The sequence below is a fragment of the Scyliorhinus canicula genome, chromosome 10 (assembly GCF_902713615.1).
Source record: "Scyliorhinus canicula chromosome 10, sScyCan1.1, whole genome shotgun sequence".
Classification (NCBI taxonomy): Eukaryota; Metazoa; Chordata; class Chondrichthyes; order Carcharhiniformes; family Scyliorhinidae; genus Scyliorhinus; species Scyliorhinus canicula.
In genome coordinates this window covers 66,473,845-66,494,345 of record NC_052155.1, presented here as the reverse complement: position 1 = coordinate 66,494,345, position 20,501 = coordinate 66,473,845, and the positions used below count along the sequence as shown (strand labels likewise).

The following is a 20,501-nucleotide window of genomic DNA, read 5'->3' as shown; positions in this document are numbered from 1 at the left end:
ATCATGGTATTGGATTAATTTACCATGAGTAGAGTCATGTTGAGCTTTTCAACCATGGCGCTGATGCTTTTATGATCATCATATCCAAATAACTCAGCCATGTCTGAGTAATATTCTTCGATAAACAAATCATCTTCTTTTGTTTTGGATGTGTTATTGTACTCTTCATGTTCAATGAACAAATCATCTTCTTTGGTTTCGGATTTGTCATTGTGCTCTTCACTTTGGGTGGTGCAAACTGCTTGTTCCAGGTTGCTGCGGAGGTTATTTTCAACTACTGATAGAAGTTCAGGCATTGTTCTGTCTTTCGAGGTGAAAGAATTGTGTTTTGTAGCTTTAAAACTCTTTTTTCAATTTTCAGACATTTTCCCTTTAAGTGGGCATGGTCTGGGGGCCTCTGATGTCATGACGCTCGTAAAGCGTAGGAATGGATTGCGCATGCACAAATCACTTTTTTGTAAACAGCACATGCGCAGCTTGCGCATGTGCAGATCGATCTTTGAGCTGTACGCTCTTTATGTTCAACTACGCATGTGCGGCTGGCACATGCGCAGAATGATTTGTTGTCAAAACGTCTTTTTTCAATTGCGCATGCGTGGTTGCTGTTTCCTGCGCATGCGCAGACCCAGATTTGCGACTTTTGTTCCCCGGGGAGTTAAAAATGTTCTCAGACTCCATTTTAAATTCTTCAGACCCGTGGAAAAGAACTTTTTTGCCGTTTTTTCTTGTTAAAAACTTAAAGTTATTTTTTCTTGCGATCTGCACTTGTCAATCGCGATGTCTAGCATTAACCCTTTCTGTTCTGGTGATTGTTTGAACACTCATTCCCTGTGCAATTTGGTCTCTGAGCATTGAATGTCTTAAAGCAGCATTGTTACTGGTGTTACAGTAACCTTAAAAATGTTTAAGTATTACTTCTAATTTGGTGTTGTCTTCACCTTTCAAGTAATTGAAGCAGTTATAGATTTCTCTAGCTTCATGTCCTGCTAGGAGAAGTGCTATTTTCATTTCCTCTGAGGCCACGCTCAACTCATTAGCTACGATATATAGTTTGAACATTTGTTTGAAGATTTTCCATCTATGATTTAAATTACTGGTTGTTTTCAGCTGTGGTGGAGTTCGCTCCACGACTGTGAGGTGGAGCGACTCACGCAGCTCCAGCTGTTGATACCGGCGTCAAATGGGTGCCAAGGGTCTGCGCATGTGCTCTGTGACCGGCGTGAACTCGCACATCTCCGCGCCGGCCCTGACACAACATGGCGGACAGCTACATGGGCCGGCGTGGAGTAAAAGACGCCCGCACCAGGAGAGGCTGGCCCACTGATCAGTAGGCCCCGATCGCGGGCCAGGCCATGGTGGAGCCCCCCCTCCATCGGTGTCGGAACCCCCTCCCCCCACCTGGCTGCCCCCCACAGGATGGATGCTGAGGTCCCGCTAGGTAAGACCACATGTGAATGACGCCGGCGGAGAATTGAGGACTGCGCCAGCGCCAATGGTGCCGATTCTCTGGTGACTGGAGAATCGGCGGACCGGCGTTGGGGCGGCATCACGTGAATAACGCCCGGCCCAGCCATTCTCCAACGAGCCCCGGGTGAGAGAAACTCGCCCCACACTCTGTCCCACTCTATCTCACAGGCCACACTCTGCCCCGCTCCATCTCATACGCCACACTCTGTCCCGCTCCATCTCACAGACCACACTCTGTCCCTCTCCATCTGATAGGCCACACTCTACCCCGCTCCATCTCACAGACCACACTCTTCCCTGCTCCGTCCTCATAGACCACGCCGTTCTCCTGTTCCCTGGTCCATCTCACAGTCCATGCTAATCCCCGCTAATCACAGTCCATGCTAATCCTGTTCTCCTGTTCCCCGGTCCATCTCACAGTCCATGCTAATCCCCGCTAATCACGGTCCATGCTAATCCCCGCTCCATCTAGAGACCACGATCTTCCCTGCTTCACCTCATAGACCACACCGTTCTCCAGTTCCTCGGTCCACCTCACAGTCCATGCTAATCCCCACTCCATCTCGCAGGCCACACTCTCCCCCATTCCATCTCACAAACCACACTCTTCCCCGCTCCATCTCACAGACAGCGCTCTTCCCCACTCCATCTCACAGACCACGCTCTTCCCTGCTCCATCTAACAGGCCACACTCTTCCCCTCTTCCCCGCTCCATCTTACAGACCACACTCTTCCCCGCTCCATCTCACAGGCCACGCTCTTCCCTGCTCCATCTCACAGGCCACACTCTTCCCCACTCTATCTCACAAGCCACGCCGTTCCCTGCTCCATCTCGCATACCACACTCTTCCCTGCTCCATCTCACAGTCCACACTCTGCTCCACTCGATCTCACAGGCCACATTCTTCCCCGCTCCATCTCACAGGCAACGCTCTTCCCTGCTCCATCTTACATGCCACACTCTTCCCCGCTCCATCTTACAGACCACACTCTTCCCCGCTCCATCTCACAGGCCACGCTCTTCCCTGCTCCATCTCACAGGCCACACTCTTCCCCACTCTATCTCACAAGCCACGCCCTTCCCTGCTCCATCTCGCAGACCACACTCTTCCCTGCTCCATCTCACAGTCTACACTCTGCTCCACTCGATCTCACAGGCCACATTCTTCCCCGCTCCATCTCACAGGCAACGCTCTTCCCTGCTCCATCTTACATGCCACATTCTTCCCCGCTCCATCTCACAGTCCACACTCAGCTTCGCTCCATCTCACACACAACACTCTTTCCCTGCTCCATCTCACAGGCCACAGATGTTACATTCTTGTTCAAAAAAGTTTGTAAGGATAAACCTACTAATTGGTTTAACCTTGGTGGTGGGAAGGATTTTAGAAATGATAATCCAGGAGAAAATCAACATTTTATTGGACATGTATGGATTAATTAAGGGTAGTCTGCACATGCCTGTTAAGAGAAAATTATGTTTAATAAATTTAATTGAGTTTTTCAGTGAGGTAACTGAAAGGGTGAACAAAGATATAGTGAGGTACATGAACTTCCAGAAAGCTTGTGGTGACGTGTACTTGTCGATGAAATTGAAGTTCACAGAATGAAGGGGACAGTACAGCATAGATATAAAATGGCCAAGAGACAGGATTCAGAGAGTATTCTGAACAGCTGTTTTCTGGGTTGGAGGAGGTAGATGGTAGAGTTACCTATGGCCACGATTGGGATTACTGTTTTTCTTGATCTATGTTAATAACGTGGGCTTGGGAGTGCAGGACTCAATTTCCAAATTGTTGGGCTGGAGTTCGCACATGTGTGGTTTCAAGAGGCAGCTGGCCAGTTAAACCACTAGTTACTTTCACTGAAATGGTACTTTGGTAGCCAGGAGTGTGAAACCTGAAGTATGCAGGTTAGGTCTGAGTTTGGTGGATCTATTTGGATAGCCAATTGTTTTTCCCCACTTGTCCTGGCGCACCTTTTGGAGAGATAAGGCACCCTTTGGGATTGTTGAAAGATTGTTGCAGTTTTTATGCACAAATTTGTTGGAACAGTCAAGCTGTCAATGAACTGTCAAAGTGCTGCCCAGACCTGTTCAGCTGTCAAAAAAAAATGTCAAAGAACTATCCGACTGTCAAGGGACTGTCAAAGAAACATCAAAGATCTGGCTGGCTATCAAAGAACTTTCAAAGAATTATCTAGCTGACAAAGAACAAACAAAAACTGTCTAGCTGTCAAGGAATTGTTCAACTGTCAAGGAACATTCAAAGCTGTCAAAGAGCTGTTAAATAATATTAAGTGAATTTGCATGGAGGGATAAGCATAAAAGGTGCTGGTTGGGAAAGACATGGGTTGCCTTTAAGTGTACCTGGGGCCTGTAAAGGGCCATGGTACTTTGGGGCATTAAGGATATGGGAAGTCATGGGGGTTGGGTAAAGGAGCATGGATTGATATAAGGTGAATGGAGGACCATGGGGAGTGGATAGAGGGACATTGGTTGGCAAAGGGAGAATGAAGGGCAATGGGGGTTGAGTAGGGGGGCATGTGTTGACATGGGGGGAATGAAGAGCTATGGGGTGGGAGAGTGTAGGTGGAGGTGGCATAGGCTGGCATGAATGCAGAATTGGAGTGAATGGGGATTGAGGAGAGGATGAGGGCTGGAGGGAATTCTTTTTGTTTTATTATTTTTCTATTTCAATACAGCGCCAGTTAGTCCACCCATCCTGCTTCACACCTGGCAACGTCCACATCCGTTCCTGAAGTGGCGGGTCCAACTTCTATCCGAGCCCGCCGGCTGGAGAGGGCTTGAAAATCTGATCTGCTGGTGGCTATTTTTAAAGGTTGAGTTTGTGAAGCTGCGAATTCTCCTATCTCTGCATACCTGACCTGAGAATGACGATCTGGGTCCCAGATGCCTTTCCCTCTTCTGCACCAGTATTGCTCTAACTATGTCTGTTGATGTATTTAATTGTCACATTTCCTAGAAGGGTCTGAGGAGTTTGAAATATTGCCTTGCTTCCCTTCAAACTTCTCCCTTCTTTGTGTGGAGCTATCTAAAGTATCCTATTAGATTTGATATTGATTCTAAGAGGCCACTAGGGTTGGAGACTCAGTTTCAGTTCATTTCTATTTGGAAGATTGGACACTTGTATGATAGCTTCTCATTACCCCTGACTGCAAATTCCAATGTTCTATTGTGGACGTTTTGCAATAGCGGCAGAAAAGGCATTAGGTGTGACATCAGGAAATTCAAAGGAGGGATGAAACTGAATGACAGTTTAATCTGCCTCCACTTGTTCACTAGACCCAATTATATAGGCTGGTGGAATTGTCTGTGGATTGGTTCTCTACCCATGTGTAATTTAGGAAGAGGAATACTTGAGGATGCTGTTAAAATGAATAAACCTGACACTGATGTTATGCTCAATATGGAATTATTATTATTTTTTTAAATTTTGAGTAACCAATTCATTTTTTTTCCCAATTAAGGGGCAATTTAGTGTGGCCAATCCACCGAGCCTGCACATCTTTGGGTTGTGGGAGCAAAACCACGCAAACACGGGGAGAATGTGCAAACTCCACATGGACAGTGACCCAGAGCCGGGATCGAACCTGGGACCTCGGTGCCGCGAGGCAGCAATGCTAACCACTGCGCCACCATGCTGCCTGTGAAAGTCGTTTTTAGTGCAACCTGTTGAAACCATCTCGTGGACCCCGAATAAAAAAGTTTCTCTGCTCCTTGCTACTCCCCATTTAGAAAATACTTTATATTTTTATTTACCATCTTTCACAGGTTTAAAGTTGACCTCTCGCTCGACTCCATTCACCACATTTAACCTTGCTGGAGCCAACCCAGAATTTAAAATGAAAATTCCAGCCTCCACTTGCTGGCTGTGCCTGAAGCAAGGCTTGAATTCGACTCAGAGGTGGAATTCTAAGCTAAAAGGATTTGCTGCAGAAAGAGTATTTGTCGAGTACCGTTCATAACCCCAGGGTGCCCCAAAATGCTTTCCAATGAACCAAGTCGCTAAGTCATTGCTCTAATGTAAGCAACACAGCAGGTGTGGCTTAGGTTTTTATGTCTCATCTGAAAAACAACACCTGCAACAATACAGCCTTGGGAACAGGAACTGGGCCCCTTTCTGTGTCAGAAACTCACTTCTGCTGGGAAACCAACTGAAGTTCAGATGTCCAGGGAGTGAGCCTTTAATTGACATGGATAAGGGTTTTCTGAACAATTAAAGCCGTTGGTGTGGGAACAGTGGTGGTTCAGGTGAAGTGGTAGACCTATTTACATACTCAGGGCAACTATCACTAGGCTGCTGGTTTCCCTGAGGATGAAATCTAGAATTTGTGCCAAAGCCTTCCATTGTGTCCCAGAGAAGTAGGATGTCACAGGGAAGCCAGAGCCCTGGCACTCATAAGCGAAATGGAGAAAGGTCCTTTTCCTGGAGAGTGGCAGGAAGAGGCTGCCTTTTCGGTAACAGGGACACCTCTACGTTCAAGGTCTTGTTCCTTTGTCTCCAATTCCTCCTCCTCCTCTCTTGCCTCCTGTTCCTTACCCAATGAGTTGTTCCCTTTGGGACTCAGTGTCTTCAAATTTCACATCTCTCTGGAGGATCATGTTATGGAGAGTGCAGCAGACCACCAAACCTCTTGTAGTGGGGTATTGGATAAACAAACCAAACCAGATTATTCACCGCACCCAGTGTCCTCTGAGCCTGTAATGCTGCATTGGTTATGAATCTGATGCCCTGTATTGGTGAAGAAGGCATCAGTCACCTGGGTGATGCACTGGTGTGCAGCTGCCTGTGAGGTCCGGCAAAGGTCCACTTCTGACCCATGAAAGGATCCAGTGGCATCGAAAGTCAAGGCATAGTTATCTTAATTGCTCCTCGCAAAGGCATGACAATCCTGGTGTGAGGTGTGAGATCCACACTTATGAGGGCACAGATGTTGTGACCACCTGCCTGGAGAATCGCTGTCTCCTTCGGCACTGGTTCTTAGTCATGTCCATGTACCTTTGCCTCTGCTTAAAGATCCTCTGCTCAGGGCTGTGTCTCCTCTTTCCTGCCCCTTGTCCCTCTCCTCTGGCCTCTTGGTGCCTGGCGCTCTGCCCTTCCACTGCAGGCAGCTGCTCTTAAACTCCAATGGGTTTGATTTCTGAGAGTCAGAGCTTCCAGCAGCCTTCCTGGTTCTCAGTCCAAACAGCCTTGTCCACTGCTTCAGTGTCCATGAGATGCCAGAAGGAGGGTGACCCCTGAAACTGGCACAGTTCTTAACGCCAACTCCTCCCCAGACGTATGAAGTGCTGCTGCCACTTTTTCTTAAAAGGAATAAACCGTTTCACCTGTGATCAGCATGTAGACTTATGCTCAGAAATCTTTCTGGCCTACTTGACAAGGTTCACACCTGCAGTCAGCTGGTAGGGGCAGGCAGCAACTAAACGCTGACATCATCCATCAAATTTAAAAAGGTTCAGTAAGGCAGGCTTTTAACAAACCCTGAATTACTTTAATTGGCTTCAACAGGAGAGTGGACAAGTTTGCAGGCCCACATTCACCCCAGCCATGTGAAATTTCAGGCGACCAGAATGGAGGTGGGACATCATTGTCATCTTTTCTGGTCACCTACCTCCAACTGAACCTGATTCAAGTCTCCAGAATCTGACCACAAGTGTCTGGAGTAGCAATTAAACCCAAAACCTTCTCCCTCAGAGGAGGGAATGTGATCACTGAGCCACATACAAATTATTTTCATGGATTTTTGACATAAAAATAAGGGGGGAATTTTATGACCCTGCCGCAGCATGGGTGGGGCCAGAAAATGCGACGAGCCATTCAAAATGCCATTGGGCTTGGAAGGAAGGTGATCCTGCTAGTGGGAGGGGCAATAAAATTCTGGCTAAGAGTTGAAAATTTCTATTCTAGACCATAGAAAGCCTATTTTGTTCTGTGGAAGAAACAGGGCAGATAGCTGAGATATATTTTTCATAGAATTTACAGTGCAGAAGGAGGCCATTTGGCCCATCGAGTCTGCACCAGCTCTTGGAAAGAGCACCCTACCCAATCCCACACCTCCACCCTATTCCCATAACCCAGCAACCCCACCCAACACTAAGGGAAATTTTGGACACTAAGGGCAATTTATCATGGCCAATCCACCTAACCTGCACATCTTTGGACTGTGGGAGGAAACCGGAGCACCCGGAGGAAACCCACGCACACACAGGGAGAACGTGCAGACTCCGCACAGACAGTGACCCAAGCCGGAATCAAACCTGGGACCCTGGAGCTGTGAAGCGATCGTGCTATCCACAATGCTACCGTGCTGCCCGAGATGTCGGACAATCTGAAGAAAGTCTTTGAAGCTAAATAAAAAAACAGGTTGATTGCTAGTCAGCATAAATGTTGTTCTGCTAACATGACATCAGTGACCATTCTTTGTAGGTCCCCTGAATATAACCTTCAGCCACCGTTATTGAACTTATAAATTTAAAATCAACGGAGTAGACATAAGGCTGGTGATTAATTTGTTCTACATGATTACAGAAACAGCTCTGTGCTTGTTTTCTACAAATTACCTTCTACTAAATCATTAGTTGTACTTAATTATAATTCTGTACTGATTGATTGAAAAATGAATTGTTTTGGATCGAATGAATGGAAGTTTCAGCTAAACTGGACTTTATTTGCTCTATTTACAGGTATAATCCTCACACAACACCAGAGGCCCACCGTGAATTCCTGCAGACATATCAAAGTATATTCATTCAACCAACGACCGTGCTACCCATGATTCCTGAGCTAATAGTCAAGTGAGAAATGCAAGACGAGCTTGTAATCAGCATCAGTAATTACAAAAATAGAAATATATAATTTTAAAAAGAGTAAATCTCAAATTAAGGCAGAATTGAAACAAATAAGCAGAGAAAGAGTGCTGAAGTATACGTTTAACTGTGTAATATATAACACACAATATTATATAAATATATACACATATATAAACTGTACCAACCAAGGGCAAGGATGGCAGGATGCTATTGATGGATGAAGAGCAATGTGGGTGGTACATTTTCGGGAGGTTTCTGTCATTTATTGCAAGGGGAATAGAATATAAAAGTAAGGATATGCAGCTACAGTTGTACAAGGTTTTGGTGAGACCACATCTAGAGTAATGTGTACAATTTTGGTCTCCTATTTAAGAAAGGATATAAATGTGAAATTAAGTGATTATCCTATGATGAAAGGTTGGACAGGCTGGGCCTGCATTCATTGAAATTTTGGAAGATTGAGGGGCGAGATTCTCCGTACCCGCGGAAAATCGTAAAACTGTCGTAAAAATCGGGCGCGTTTTACACCGGTCGCGAAGGCTCCATTTCCCGACGTATTCACTTCCGGGAAATGGGCTAGTAACGCGGCCGCGTCAATCACGTGCGTGATGATGACGGAACGCGGCGACGATACGATCACGCCCACGTGACGCCGTAAAAAGGCGCGGGCGACCACAGAATCTGTCGGTCAGGATGTCGGAGGCGAGGAGAGCTGCTCCTCGGTTTGTGGAGGCTGACGTAGAGGCGCTGCTCGATGCCGTTGAGCAGAGGAGGGGCATCATCCGCCCGCGGAGAGGGCATCGCCAACCTGCCAGCGCGGTACGCCAGGCCTGGCGTGAGGTGGGTGCTGCCGTTAGTGCTGTGGGGCAGGCCCCTCGCTTAGCTGAGCAGTGCCGGAAGAAGCTACACAACCTCACCAGGGCTTCCAGGGTAAGTGCCAAGACGGTGCCCCCTGGTCACAACCATCCATCCCCCTTAACTTAATCACCCACCTCCCCCCCCCTCCTCCTCCTCCTCCTCTGTGCTGGCACCACTGTCACTAGCTTCTCTCTCCGCCTCCTGCAGCAGGTCATCTCCCCTCTGCATCGCGATGTTGTGCAGCGCACAGCAGACCACTACAATGCGAGCGACCCTTTCGGCCTGGTACTGCAGGGCCCCTCCGGAGCGGGCCAGGCACCTGAATCTCATCTTCAGGAGCCCAAGGCAGCGCTCCACCACACCCCTGGTTGCTGCATGGGCCTCGTTGTATCGTGTTTCCGCATTGGTCTGAGGCCTCCGTATAGGCGTCATCAGCCAAGACCTCAGCGGATAACCCCTGTCGCCTAGCAACCAGCCCCTCAGCCGGGGGGGACGTCCCTCAAACATCGCAGGGATGAACGACTGCGCCAGTATGTAGGAGTCATGCACACTCCCTGGGAACCTTGCAGAGACGTTCATGATCCTCATGTGGGGGTTGCATACCACCTGGATATTCATGGAGTATGTCCCCCTCCTGTTTGTGAACACCTCCCTGTCCCCTGCAGGCAGGCACATGGGGACGTGAACACAATCGATTGCCCCCTGCACCATCGGTATCCCGGCCACGTTGGCAAATCCACGAGCTCGTGAGTCTTGACTTGCTTGGTCCTCGGGAAAGGTGATGTAGCGGTCCGCGATGGCATAGAGGGCATCGGTCACATCCCGGATGCACCTGTGGACCGATGACTGGGAGATCCCGGAGAGGTCCCCAATCGGAGACTGGAAGGAGCCGGTCGCATAGAAGTTAAGAGCGACCGTCACCTTGATGGCAACCGGGATCACGTGTCCTCCCACCGTTCCACGTGGGGCGAGGTGCGACAGGAGTTGGCAGATATGTATCACCGTCTGCCTACTCAGCTGGAGTCTCCTGCTGCAGGTGATGTCCATCATTGTTAGGAAAGAGACCCGGACACGGTACACCCTCGGCTTTGGTCGTCGCCTCTGGCGCCGTGGCTGCACCCTCACTCTCTCCTCTTCCTCTTCCTCCTCCTCCTCCTCCTCCTCCTCCTCCCCATGCTGCTCGACGACTGGCGACTCCTCGGCCCTTCCCTCTGCTGCTGCAGCTGGCCCTGCATCCACTGCGGGTTGTGGGTGTGGATGCTGCTGCATCTCCAAATGCAGTAGAGCGGCCCCAACCACTGCGCAGAACATAGCCGTTCTGTTCACATACATTTGTGCTAACCTACAGAAGGGTGGTGGGGGGGCAGAGAAACAACATGTTAGACGGAGGTTAGTCGACACCTCGGCAGCCGCCTGCCACGGGATACCTGTGTGTCCCGGTGGCCTGGTCGCGCTGCTGACACGCGGGCAGCCTAACCCCTGGTCACTTTCTGCATCCAACGGCCAGTAAACTATGTCCTCCTCACGGATGCGTCAGTGGCCTGTGTCCGGAAGCCACAGGGCAACCAGCGGCCTTGTCCTCGTGACCGGCACGCCATGGCACGCTGGCAGACATTTTGTTACGGGGTTGGACGGCTCACTCTCTACCTAACCCACCCCCCTCCGTCTCCCCCACTGCCTCCCCCGTCTCCCCCACTGCCCCCCCCCTCCGTCTCACCCACTGCCCCCTCCGTCTCACCCACTGCCTCCTCCGTCTCCCCCACTGCCCCCTCCGTCTCACCCACTGCCCCCACCGTCTCCCCCACTGCCCCCTCCGTCTCCCCCACTGCCCCCTCCGTCTCCCCCACTGCCCCCTCCGTCTCCCCCACTGCCTCCCGCACTGCCTCCCCCGTCTCCCCCACTGCCTCCCCCGTCTCCCCCACTGCCCCCGCTCTGGACCCCCCCTCCCGTTCTCAGGGATGCCTTCCCCGTTGTGGACAGACTCGAGCGGTGCGTTGAGCGGTGCGCTGAGCGGTGGGCTGAGCGGTGCGCTGAGCGGTGCGCTGAGCGGTGCGCTAACCTCCTCCAAGCAGTTGTCAGCCAGCACGACTGGTTGACGAACTTAAAAAGCAGGTGTGTTTCACGACGTGCAAACAGGGCGCCATGACGTCGGGACTTCGGCCCATCTGGGCCGGTGAATAGCGGGGGGGGGCTATCAGTGGCGATTCTGGTCGTGTCGGGGGCGGGAAGGAGGCGTTTGTCGGGAATGGCGACTCCGAGATTTTGCGGGGTTCGGAGAATAGCGGGAGGGCGTCGGAACAGCGTCGCCATAAAAATCACCGTCGTGAGTCCTGAGAATCGCGCCCGAGATGTTTCTTTTTGATACATATGAGATCCTAAGGGGACTTGACAAGATGGGTGTCAAACTCTCTCCCAAACAAGAATTGATGGAGTTTCTTGACACCGAAGATAATCCTCACTGCTTCCCATTCAATCTGGGCAGAGTTACCCTCGGCTTTGCTGAAGGTTTGAGAAGTCTTTCTTCACCCGATGGCCTGATGGCAGAATGTAGCTGCCTTTTCAAGATGAGTAATGCATGTATAGTGTTTCGATAGACCAGTAAGAATTAGTTGAGGCTGCAGAATCACTTATTTATCTTCAAAATAAGAGTCACAGGTCCGGTTGATTGGAGGTGTTCAAAATACAACTGTATTGCTAAATATTTACTTTAGTACACTTGCATAAGAACTAAATTAAAACTTAGAAATGAAATATACCTAGAAAAGGGTCGAACCCATGGCTAAAAAGCATAAAACATAAAACCATAAAGAAATCTATTTAAAGACAAACAGATAGATGATTCATGAACTCAGGAATTCAAGAACGAAACCTTGCCCACGAGGTCTTACTTTTAAGGGAATCCATATCTAAGGTCCAACCCCTTATTTATTCTCATTGGTTCTAATTCTCAACTGAAGCTTTCTGATTTATTCAAACAACTGTCTGTCACTCAGATCATGAATTGTTATCCAAGCATTGGTCATTACTTAAAATTCACTAATGTCCATCAAATTAATTAAATGTCTACGTGCACTCGCCACGCATGCAAATCCTACAAAGATAAGGGCCGGGACTCTCCGACCCCGCGCTGGTCTCAGTCCACTCAAGATCTAATTCCTTGCCATTTGAATCAATGCAGGAGCAGATGAGATACCAATGGCAATCTTTGGTACCTGAACAAGCCCATGTGTGTCATGATTGTCAGAAGTTCCTGTGACTTTTTATCCATAACTATATGCAAGTAAGCCTGGCTCAGGTCAATTTTGCTGTATTTTGGCCTTCCACCAATCCTGCAAACAGGTCCTCAATGTGAGGTAATAGGTACTGTTCAGCACATAACACTAGATTTATGGTGACTTTAAAGTCCCCACAAATCCTCACGGAGCCATATTTCTTGATGATTAGAACCATAGGTGAGGCTCATTCACTCACTCTGGCAAGTTCTAAAACTACAGTCTTCGCAAGCCGCTCCAAATCACCCTCCACCTTCGGCCTAACAGCATATGGTACAGGCTCTGTCTTCAAACGTTTTGTTTGCCTTCCATTTTCTATTTTTAATTTAACTTCAATGTCCTTCACCTTTCCTTGGATTGCAACCTTGCCATGGCAGAGAGGCTTGAATGTTCCACTGGTAATGCTCTGGGGACCCAGCTTCAAATCCTGCCAGGGCAGGTGTTGGAATTTAAATTCCATGAAAATCTGGAATTAAAAGTCCAATGGCGACCATGAAACCAGTGTTGATTGTTGTAAAAACTCATCTGGTTCACTAATGTTCTTTAGGGAAGGAAATCTGCCACCCTTACCTGGTCTGGCCTACATGTGACTCCTGACCCACAGCAATGTGGTTGGCTCTTAAGTGCCCTCGGGGATGGGCAATAAATGCTGGCCCAGCCAGTGACGCCTACATGAACAAATAAAGAAAAAAAATGGACAAACCATCGACTCATCCACATCCATTAAACACTACTAGAAGCTACTGAAGATGAAAAAACAGGTCAGAAAAAAGATCAACATTGAGTGGCTTCAAGAGCCAAGCACGCTAGTAAGTTTTCAACAATGTCTTCTCCATAATCTCCAAAGTTTTGTCCATTCTAATGGAATGGAGGAAAACTAGAAAGAGCTGAATACAGCCATCATCTCAAACTGTAAAGAAACCATCAGCTATAAGGACAGGAAACGCCACGACTGGTTCGACGAGAATGACCACAACATCCAGGACCTCATTGACAAGAGGAGAGAAGCTCTCTGGCAAAATGACATGACCATCAAGGCAAAGAGGAGAGTTGATTAATCAGCCAAGATGGAGATACAAAGAAGAACTAGGAAAAACAAGAACCAATGGTGTACTGAGAAAGCTAAGGAGCTGTAACTCCTCCCTGAGAAGCATGACACTCGGGGCTTCTTCAGTGTTACCACGACAATATATGGACCCATTAGCCAAGGTCTCAAACTGGTGTGGAGTAAGGACCTTTCCCTCTTGAGAGACAGAGAAAACATCAGCCTTCAATGGCGAGAACACTTTAAAGAACTGGTAGACCGTAATACGATCATAGATGAGGATGTGTTTGACGGAATCCCCCAACTCCAATCAAAGATGATCTTGGACTCCCACCAAGTGTGGAAAAAGTCGAAGCCGCCATTAGACACATGAAGAATGGAAAAGGAATGGAAGGGATTCCAGCAGTGATTTCAAACTCGGAGGAGAAGAGATCACCCGTCTTCTCCAACAGCTGTTGCTGAAAATCTGGGACAGAGAAGAAATTCCTGTCGATCTCAGGGATGCCATCATTGTCACCATCTTCAAGAAAGGAGACAAAGCGGACTGTGGGAATACCGAAGAACATCCCTACTCTCCATCGCTGGGAAGATCATCACCCAAATCCTTGCTTGCCGCATGCTGCCAGTCTCTGAAGAATTCCTTCCAGACAGCCAGTGTGGCTTGCAACTAAACCGTGGAACCATGGACATGATTTTCACTGCTCGGCAACTTCAAAAGTAATCCCAGGAACAACATCAAGTACTCTACATGGTCTTACCAAGGCTTATTGGGAAGTGCCTGTCAAAGACCAGCCGTCCAGAGAAACCATCAAGATCTTCTGACTCCTCCACAACAAGTTTGTGGGTGACAGACCTCACCAATAGAAATAAAACAGAAACCAGTGAGGTCAAGACTGAAGTCAAACAGTGGTGTGTAATCACCCCCACTCATTTTTCCATCTTCACCGCCACCATCCTTCACCTTGTCAAGAACAAGCTTCCCAGTGGAGTGGACATCGTCTACAGGATGGACAGAAACTTTTCAACCTCAACCGGTTGAAATCCAAAAAGAAAATGATACTGACATAACTCATGGAACTTCAGTAAGCAGATGACATTACCATCTCTACTCTTTCAGAAGTCAATCTTCAATCCACACCTGACACCTTTGCGGAAGCATACCAAAGAACCAGGGCGGGATTCTCTGTTCCGCCAGCCCCATTTTCCAGCACAGCGTGCACCCGCCTATAGTGGGATTCTCCGTTCCCACAGCCGGCCAATGGGGTTCACCATTGTGGCCACACCCCACCATCGGGAAACCCATGGCCGTTGGTGTGCTGCTGGTGAAGAGGAGAATCCAACCAATGGAGAATCCCACAGCCGGTCTCAGCCTCTACCTCAAGAGGACCGAAATCCTTGTCAACTCGCCCCAGGGCAAGATCCTGGTCGCGAGGCTGGCGCCGGCGCCAAAACGGGAGTACTTTACTCTAGCACCAGCGCCGGTTCCGAGACCCGATTCTCAGGTCCTGGGGGGGCCAGCACGGCGCTGGAGCGGCCCATGCCGCTCCAACTGCCGGTCCCGGCGTCGACCCGGCGCCGCGGGGTCCGCGCATGCGCAGTTGGGCCAGTGCCAACTAGCGCATGCGCACTGGCCGTCATCCCTGCGCTGGCCCCAACGCCAAATGGCGCAGGGATCCAGGAGCCAGCGCGGAAGAAAAGTGGTCCGCAGCCAGAGAAGCCAGCCCGCCGATCGGTGGGGCCCTGATCGCGGGACAGGCCATTACGGAGGTTCTCCCTGGGGTTGGACCCCCCTCCGACCCCCTACACGCCTAGAGCATGTTAGAACAGCGCCGGCGGGACTCGGATTTTTTCGGACGGCCGCTCAGCCCACCCGGGCCGGAGCATCGTGGCACCGCTGGAGGATCGCCGCTACGGCCGCTTGCGGTGATTCTCCGTGCGACCTGATGCCAAGCGCGTGAAAAACGGGCGGGAGAATGGCGTCCTGGCGTTGTGGCATGATTCGCGCGGGCCCCCCGCCGATTCTCCGGCCCTGCGGGGGATTGGAGAATCGCGCCCCTGATATCTCCGTTCATCAAGATCAATGGATAAACCCTCCCAGAGTGGAACATTCACATATCTGGCGAACCACCTCTCCTCTAAGACTGACATCAATGCAGAGATCTAATGTTGTATCCAATCCGCGAATGCCTCATTTAAAAAAAATGAATCTTTTATTAAAGTTTTGCAAAATTTTCCATACTAAACAGTAATAATCTTAACACAGCAAAATAAAGTGAACATTAACATAGTGCAGAAAGAGAATATACAATAGCAATTAACTAGATATTACCCCACATGCCTCAGTCTTCCCACACACTCCCAACGGAGCCCCCCCCCCCCCCCCCCCCCCCGGCCCCCTATGGATCGTTGCTGCTGATCATTTAATTTTCCCCGAGAAGTCAGCGGACGGTATTGTGCCCCTGCTCAACAGCAGCAGCTCTGTGCACTTGGCAAAGTTATTTACACACAAATGTAGGCATCCGTTCGTGGTGTTGTCCCTTGCTTCTCCCGACGGAGTTCGCTGCCGTTGTCGTCTCGCGCAAACTTCCGCTTCTGCGGCCCTCCCGTCTTCCCCGTTTTCTCTGTTACCTGTGGATGCCAAGTTTGTTAACGTTTCCCTGCCTCCCCCCTCTCCCTCCTTGGTTCTCCTCTATTGTGATTAAGCTGTCCCTCCCCCTTCTCCCGGTCTCTCCCTCTCATGCTTTGGCTACTTTCCCCTGTTTCTTGGCTACCTGGCTATTCTTCTGCTTGTTTGTTGGCCACAATTGGGTGAACGGCTCCCACGTTCTGTGGAAGCCGTCGTCCGACCCTCGGATGGCGAATTTGATTTTCTCCATTTGGAGAGATTCTGAGAGGTCGGACAGCCAGTCTGCAGCTTTGGGTGGTGCTGCTGACCGCCAACCGAACAGGATTCTAGGGCGGGCGATCAGGGAGGCAAAGGCAAGGGCGTCCGCCCTCCTCCCCAGGAATGTATCTGGCTGGTCTGAAACCCCGAAGACCATCTTTGGGAGTAGCTTTGATGACCATGACATCCGTGCTGACACCAAGGTTCTCGTCTACAAGGCAGTTGTCCTCCCAAATCATATATAGCTTTGAAACCTGGACAACGTATAGATGCCACCTCAAGGCCCTGGAGAGGTCCAATCAATGCTGCCTGAGACAGATTCTCTGCATCAGTGGGATGGACAGATGTAATAACATCAGTGTCCTTGAAGGAGCCAAGAGTAGCAACATTGAGGTCATGACCATCCAAAAGCAACTCTGCTGGGCTGGTCATGTGCTCATGATGTCAGAGTCCTGACTACCAAAGCTAATCTTTTTTCTCAGCCCAAGGAAGGCTTCCGAACAAGAGGAAAACAAAGGAAGCGCTTCAAAGTCACCCTGAAAGCTTACCTCAAGAAATGCAATGTGGCCATCAATGCCTGGGAGACCTTTGATCAGAAGAGACCTACTTGGATGAACATCCTGATTGAAGGACCACAATTCTTCGAGGACACCCGATGGCAAGACAAGGTCTGGAAAAGGAACTTGAGAAAGGAATATCAGTGACCTAGAGTCCAAGGACTTATCCTACCTCCTGTAAACACCTGCTAAGTGTGCAGTTGAAGATATAGCTCTCGGATCCAGTTCATCTGCCAAGCAAAATCCCATAGAACACATGACCAGAAACACGGGCCGGGATTCTATAAGCCCCCGTGCCGAATTCGCGCTTGGCGTAGGGGCAGAGAATGGAGTCTCAGACCTGCGATCGGGTCCGACGCTGGGACGCGATTCTCCGGCGACCGGAGAATCTGCGCCAGTCGCATGCGCACGGTCGATGCAGCGCCGGTCAGGGGCTGTTCAAAGAGTCCCCCGTGGTGATTCTCCGCGGTCGAGTGGCCGGGTTCCCGCCGAGTTCTGCCAGCGGGTTCCCATATGGGGCGAAATTCTCCGACCCCCAGCAGGGTCAGAGAATCACCTTGGGCCGCCTAAAATCCCGCCCCCGCCGTGGCAGAGATTCTCCGCCACCCGGGAAGTGGCGGCGGCGGAATCTCGCCACTCCGATCAGAGAGGCCCCTGCGGTAATTCTCCGGCCCTAATGGGCCGAAATCCCGCCGCTGGGAGGCCTCTCCCGCCGCCGAGGTTTGAACCACCTCTGGAACGGCGGGATCAGCGGCGCGAGCAGGCCCCCGGATCCTGGGGGGGGTGTGGGGCGATCGAACCCCGGGGGGATGCCCCCACGGTGGCCTGGCCCGCGATCGGGGCCCCCCGCTCAGACGCCAGGCCAGTGCCCTTGGTGCACTATTTTCTTCCATGGCCGCCACGGCCTTCGCCATGGCGGAAGCAGAAGAGAACCCAACATCGCGCATGCGCCGGCAGTGACGTCAGCGGCCAGCTGCCGCTGACGTCACTGCCGGCGCATGCGCCGACCGGCGAAAGCCTTTTGGCCAGCCCCGCTGCCGGGGGCGCCAGTTTTTTGCGCAAGTCTTCTGGTGCAAACCGCTCTGGCGCGGGGCTGGCCCCCAAAGGTGGGGAGAATTCCCCACCTTTGGGGAGGCCCGGCCCCTGAGTGGTTGGCGCTACTCCCCTGCGCCGGCACCCTCCGTCACGCCGGGTAGGGGAGAATGCCGCCCATGGTTTCACCCAGGGGAGCTCAGACTCGCGGCTGTGGTGGCCGTCCTGGGGTGGAATTCTCCGACCCCGCAGGGTCGGGAATCGCCCATGGCCGGCGTAAATCGCGCCCCGGCGTGGCCGGAATTCTCCGCCACCCGGGAATCGGTGGGAGCGGGAATCACGCCCCGCCGATCGGCGTGCCCACCGCGCCGATCGGCGCCGATTTGCGTGCCCCCGCGGCGATTCTCTGGCCTGCGATGGGCCGAAGTCCCACCACTGACAGGCCAATCCCGCCGACGTGGTTTAAACCACCTCTGTGCCGGCGGGACTTGCAGCGCAAGCGGGTCCCCGGGGTCCTGGGGGCGATTGGACCCCAGGGGGTTCCCCACGGTGGCCTGGCCAGCGATCGGGGCCCACCGATCGGCGGGCAGGCCTATGCCGTGGGGGCACTCTTTTTCTTCCACCGCCACCACAGCCTCCACCATGGCGGAGGCGGAAGAGACCCCCTCCACCGCGCATGCGGCGGTGGTGACGTCAGCGGCCGCTGACGCTCCGGCGCATGCGCGGACAGGCAAAGGCCTTTCTGCCAGCCCCGACGCAGGGCGGTGTTGCGCCAAAAGCCATTGACGCCTGTTTTGGCGCCATCGGCGGAGCAGGAGCCACTCCGGTGCGGGCCTAACCGCTAAAGGTTGGAGAATTCCGCACCTTTGGGAAGGTCAGATGGCGGAGTGGTTGGCGCCACTCCGCTACGCCAGGAACCCCGCCCCGCCGGGTAGGGGAGAATAGGGGGGGCGGCTCCACGATCGGGGGCTACTAATTGGCAGGCGCGCGATCCGGGGAGGCCTATCTTCTTCCTCACTGGCCTGCTATGTGGCTCCGCCATGTTGTGCGGGGGCTGGCGCGATAACGGCCAATGCGTGCATGTGCTGACCCGCGGCCAGATGTGCAGGGCCCCATATTGGCAGCAGGAGCTACGGGGCACACACCCTGGTATCCCGCTTGAAATTGGAGAATCATTCCAGACTTTTTGAAAAAAGTCTGGAGTCATTCGCGCCCATTTTCCAACAGGCGTGGGGACATAGTCCCACTTTCAGAGAATCCCGGCCATGGAGTTTCTTAGGTGATGAATCCTTCTCGTTGGCGAGTGATTACCGAAGATGTCGTGATGTCCTTCATGCTTCCTAATTATCCTTTGAAAACAAGAGTGTGCCTTTTAGAAATTTTTGTGAGGCCTGATTCTCCATTGGCCATCATGTGGACTTCAGCCCTGTTCAGTTTAAACATTCACCAGCAATGAACGACCCATCAACACTAGGTAGTCTCGCTTCACTACTTTTAAAGGCAAATCTGCCATTTGTCCATTCAGTTGCACACCCACTTCAACGTGGCCCTTCAGGGGAGCCACTTCTCCTGTGCACATCTTTAGCAATATCCTTGATGACCCTTAAGGGAATGTGTTTGAGTTTCTCATTGTAGATAGTTTCTGGCACCAGTGAGACATGCTGCACCCGTGTAAACTTCCATCAGAGACAGACTTACCATGAAAAATACAGCGCTGCAGCATGGGGCACCAGCATGGGCGGGGGGGGCCTGCATGCTGAGAGGGGGGGGGGGGGGGGGGGCTGCATGCTGAGAGGGGGCTGTGTGTTTCGCCAAAAGTATAAGTCTGCCTCTGTCTAAAATCACGGAAATGGTGTTCGGTTATTGGCTTTTTAAAAACTCAGTCCCCACAGTGATGGAGCTGGTGAGGGGAGGGAGAGCTGCAAAAGGGAGGACTGGAGCTAAAACCTTCTCTCTCTGTGCTTCCTAAAACTCAGATTGTTTGTATTGAACCAGAGAACTGCTGATCTGCACGTATTCAGAATGTAACCCAGAGGTCTGCAACAACAAAGACATGCTGGAGGATCCCAAAAAAATAATTAAAACAAAATAATGGCCTGCAGATTGATGAAAAGGCACTTTAAACACTTAGCCGATCTTGCTTTGAGTTCAGATTCCCCAACAATGAGCCCTTTGGTAGTGAGGTTTCTTTTCCAGAAATATTTAACATCTTCATGAATAATTTGTGAGGATAAGCATCTTGTTTTCATTCGCCCACTGTTGACTACAAGTGAAATCTCGGCCGAGATTCTCCCCTACCCGGCGGGATGGAGTGGCGTGAACCACTCCGGCGTCGGGCTGCCCCAAAGGCGCGGATTCTTAGCCCTAACCTTGAGGGGCTACGCCCGCGCCGGAGTGTCAGCGGCTGCTGACGTCATCCCCGCGCATGCGCAAGGTAGGGGGTCACTTCCGCATCCGCCATCATGAAGACTATGGCCAACGTGGAAGGAAAAGAGTGCCCCCACGGCACAGGCCCGCCCTTGATTCTCGCCGGCAGGACCGGCATGACAGCAGC

General features: G+C 51.2%; 1 protein-coding gene across 1 annotated transcript in view; it reads left to right on the top strand.

The window, feature by feature from the left end:
- The window catches only part of cnbd1 (cyclic nucleotide binding domain containing 1), a 275,196-nt gene that overhangs the window by 57,937 nt on the left and 196,758 nt on the right, over positions 1-20,501 (top strand). Inside the window, exon 3 of the mRNA XM_038810468.1 lies at positions 8,174-8,284. Coding sequence (XP_038666396.1) covers positions 8,174-8,284 — 111 coding nt within the window. The remainder of the gene's footprint in view (positions 1-8,173; positions 8,285-20,501) is intronic.